The sequence below is a fragment of the Copidosoma floridanum genome, unplaced genomic scaffold, assembly GCF_036245765.1.
Source record: "Copidosoma floridanum isolate Cflo_tuat_1 unplaced genomic scaffold, Cflo_Japanese_pri ptg000027l, whole genome shotgun sequence".
Taxonomy (NCBI): domain Eukaryota; kingdom Metazoa; phylum Arthropoda; class Insecta; order Hymenoptera; family Encyrtidae; genus Copidosoma; species Copidosoma floridanum.
In genome coordinates, this window is record NW_028321904.1 from 12596339 (window position 1) to 12600121 (window position 3783).

Sequence of the window (3783 nt, forward strand, 5' to 3'; positions counted from 1 at the left end):
TTCACAACTGCTGCGTCAAATGAAAACCCTTGCGGGAAACAAAGTTACGGAGGAAATTTTAAAAATTAGGTGGTTCATTCTTTTGCCTCAACAGAAAACTTACATGCTCCGTATAATGAAAACGGCTACCCCCAATGACTTGAGTGTCATGGCCAACGAGCTGACCCAGGTAAACGCAGTTGGCAGCCGTACCTCGTCAACACCTTCCCCGGCTCCTTCTGACTCAGGCCACAATTCGGTATCAGCTGCCGGCAGCAGTTGGACGTAGGAGATGGCCGAGATGAAGAAGCTGCTCGCCCAACAGGAGCCGTACCATATAACTCTTTCCGCTTCGCGAGCCTATGTTAAAACATAGGCCCGCAAAGCGAAGAAAAGTTATATGGTACGGACCCTGATAGCCGACAAACAGCAGTCCCACCAACAACAAAGAGGTCGTTCCAAGTCTCGAGGCAGGGGCCAATGCAGCCAGTCTCAGATGCCAGCAGTCCACCCAGATTGGTGCTGGTACCATAAGAAGTTTGGGACGGATGCACGAGGATGTCGCCCTCCCTGCTTTTTCAATTCAATATCAGGAAACCGGTAAAGCCCCCTCTGCCACAAATGCCGGAGGTGGGCAATCTAGAACCCTCGGAGAACCGCCTACATGTATACGACCGTCAGACCCGCACACTTTTTCTCATCGACTCTGGATCCATTGTCTCCCTCCTACCAAAGGCCCTGGTAGAAGGCCGAGAGCATCTGCGTCAGCCACAAATATTGACGGCAGCCAACGCCTCGCCCATTGCCACCTACGGGACCCAAACACTGAAGCTCAACCTGGGCATCCGTTGGCCAGCCACGTGGATCTTTATTGTCGCCGACACGGATGTCACCATCATAGTAGCGGATTTCTTGTCTCACCACGGATACCAGGTGGATGTCAGAAAAAAGCAGCTCGTTAATCCCGTCACAAATTTCTCCACGCATGAACTTGTGACACCTGCAGCGATACACTCGGTATCAGTAGTTACTACTCCGGCACGAGAGACGGATGGTACCCTGGGTCCACGATACCAGAGCCTGATAGCAGAGTACGCAGATATCTGCTCACCGGAGTCCACCGCTGCTGCTCTGCTGGATCTCCCGGTTTTCCACACAATCCACACTGCGGGCCCACCCGTCTTTGAGCGCCCTCGCCACCTGGTTGGCCCACGCATACTCGTCGCCAAGGAAGAAGTTCGCCGTCTGATAGACCAGGGAATCATGCAACCATCATCTAGCCCCTGGGCGAGCCCACTACATCTCGTCCAAAAGGCCCAAGGAGGCTGGAGGATCACTGGCGACTAGAGGCGCCTGAACGCCTGTACCAAAGCAGACCGCTATCCACTTCTGATCATCGAGGACCTTTTGCAGGAGGTGACGGGAAAGGTTTTTTCCGTCATTGACCTGAGGAAAGCGTTCTTCCAAGTGGAGATCACCGAAAAGGACGTTCCAAAGACAGCGATCATTATGCCCTTTGGTCTACGAATTTACTCGGACATCCATGGGTTTGCGCAACTCCGCGCAGTCCTTGCAACGCACCATAGATCACGTCCTACGCGAGCTTCCGTTCACTCGGTGTTACTTAGATGACATCCTGGTCTTCTCCGACAACCACGAGCAACACCTGGAACACTTGCACCTTCTCTTCAACGTTTTATGAAAGAGGAGGTTACGAATTAATCTACAAAAAAGTTCCCTCGGCCAATATGAAGTGGATTATCTAGGTTTCGTCATCTTAGTAGACGGCGTCTGCCCCCCATAACACAAGGTCAAAGCCGTCGAGGATTTTTCGAAGCCAAACGACTCATCCGAGCTCCACCGTTTCCTGGGGATGCTCAACTTCTACAGGCGCTGCATCCTGGGAGCAGCCAACACACTGGCACCTCTCAACGATCTGCTAAAGGACCTTTCTCCGAAGAAGAAAAAAGCCCCGCTGTCTGGGACTCCAGAAGCTGACGCAGCTTTCTAACTTCGCAAACAGGCCTTAGCCGAGGCAGCTACTACGACTTTTTTCAAGCTGGGCACTGCCGCCGCCCTAAGAACCGATGCCTCAGACACGGCGATCGGTGCAGCCTTAGAGCAGGAGCATCCGAAAGGTGTCTGGAGGCCACTTGGTTTTTTTTCAAGGAAGCTCACCAAGGCCGAAAGAAATTACGCCACATACAAAGAGCTCCTGGGAATTTACGCAGCCATCAAAGTTTTTGAGCGGATGTGAGAAGGACGACCGTTCACGGTCTTCACAGACCATAAGCTACTCGTCTACGCCGCCCGACAACCCTCAAACAAGGCTTCGCCCAGGCAGGTCCGACACCTCGACTATATCCTGCAACACCAGGTTACCATCTGCCATGCCTAAGGTGAAGATAACGTGGTGGCCGATGCTCTCTCACGTATCAACACGATAGCGATGCCTTCAGTTATTGACCCAGAGGTCATATCCAAGGCTCAAGCCGAAGACCAGGAGCTCGAGTATCTCCTCTTGGACCCTCGCATTGATCTTCAGCCGCTTACCATCGACGGTCACCTCATCCACTGCGAGACGTCCACGGGAGTAGTGCGCCCCTGTCTTCCGAAGAAGCTTCGTAGGACGTCATTCAAAGTACTCCACAACCTGAGCCACCCCAGTATGAGAGCCACAGCACGCTTGGTGGCACAAAAGTTTATGTGGCCGAAGCTAAGAAAGGACGCGACTCGATGGGTGCAACAATGCGAACCATGTCAGCGCTCCAAGGTACATCACCACAACCGCTCTGCCTTCGGTGACTTTGACATCCCCAACGGGCGTTTCGACCACATACATGTGGACCTACGGAAGCTACCACTGACAAAAGGGTACCAATATTGCCTGACAATCATCGGCCGTTTCAGCAAATGGCCTGTCAAAGTCTCGATCCCAGACCAACAGGCATCCACCGTCACCAAGGCCCTCATCGACAACTGGATCACGAACTTTGGAACACCGCTCACACTCACTTCTGATCAAGGTGCGCAGTTCGAGTCTGCACTCTTCACAAAGCTCAAAAAAATGATCGGCACAAACCGTATCAGGACCATGCCGTACCACCCGCAGTCAAACGGAATGGTAAAGCGAGTGCATAGAACGCTCAAGGCTGGTTTAATGTGCAACGAGGATACACCCTGGCCTGACGCCCTGACACTGGTCCTACTAGGACTGCGCAAGTCTTTTAAAGAGGACCTACAAGCCTTCCCGGCCGAGATGCTCTACGGGATAACGCTCTGAGTGCCTGGAGAGTTTTTTACAACCACCAGCCATCCGAATGCCAACCCACAGTCTTTCATCCAAGGCCTTCGCCAGCTGCAGCAGGCCATCAAGCCAGTCCAGGCTTCCAGGCACGCCACATCGCTCAAGCCTTTAATCTTCCATGACTTGCAGACGTCCTAGCTCGCACGTCTTCGAGCACGTCGACGCGATAAGGAAGCCGTTGGATTCACCGTACACAGGACCACACAAGGTAATCCAACGAATCAACGACCGAAGTTTCATTATCGAAGTCAACGGACGCCCCCGCACCGGCTCTACGGACACCCTGAAGCCAGCGTACTTGGAACGCTCGGACATGCCAAGCTCCGGCCAATCCGATGCCGCAGTACCCTTGCCAGCCACAGGACCGCACCCACGTCCCAATTACATGTAATTAATTCACAATTTTGATTGATTGTCTAGTACGACAAAGATCTTTTTGATTGGCGCTGTTGTAATTGATTGATAATTTATTATTCAATAGTAAGTGCCCTGGGTCA

General features: G+C 52.6%; 1 protein-coding gene across 1 annotated transcript; it reads left to right on the plus strand.

Moving 5' to 3' along the window:
• Positions 1–271: 271 nt before the first annotated feature.
• On the plus strand, positions 272–2236 carry LOC149373782 (uncharacterized). Its single transcript, XM_089595707.1, has 6 exons — positions 272–343; positions 399–529; positions 573–1303; positions 1355–1526; positions 1764–1956; positions 2003–2236. The coding sequence occupies exons 1-6, from the start codon at positions 272–274 to the stop codon at positions 2234–2236; spliced, it is 1533 nt and encodes a 510-aa protein (XP_089451833.1).
• The last annotated feature ends 1547 nt before the right edge of the window (positions 2237–3783 follow it).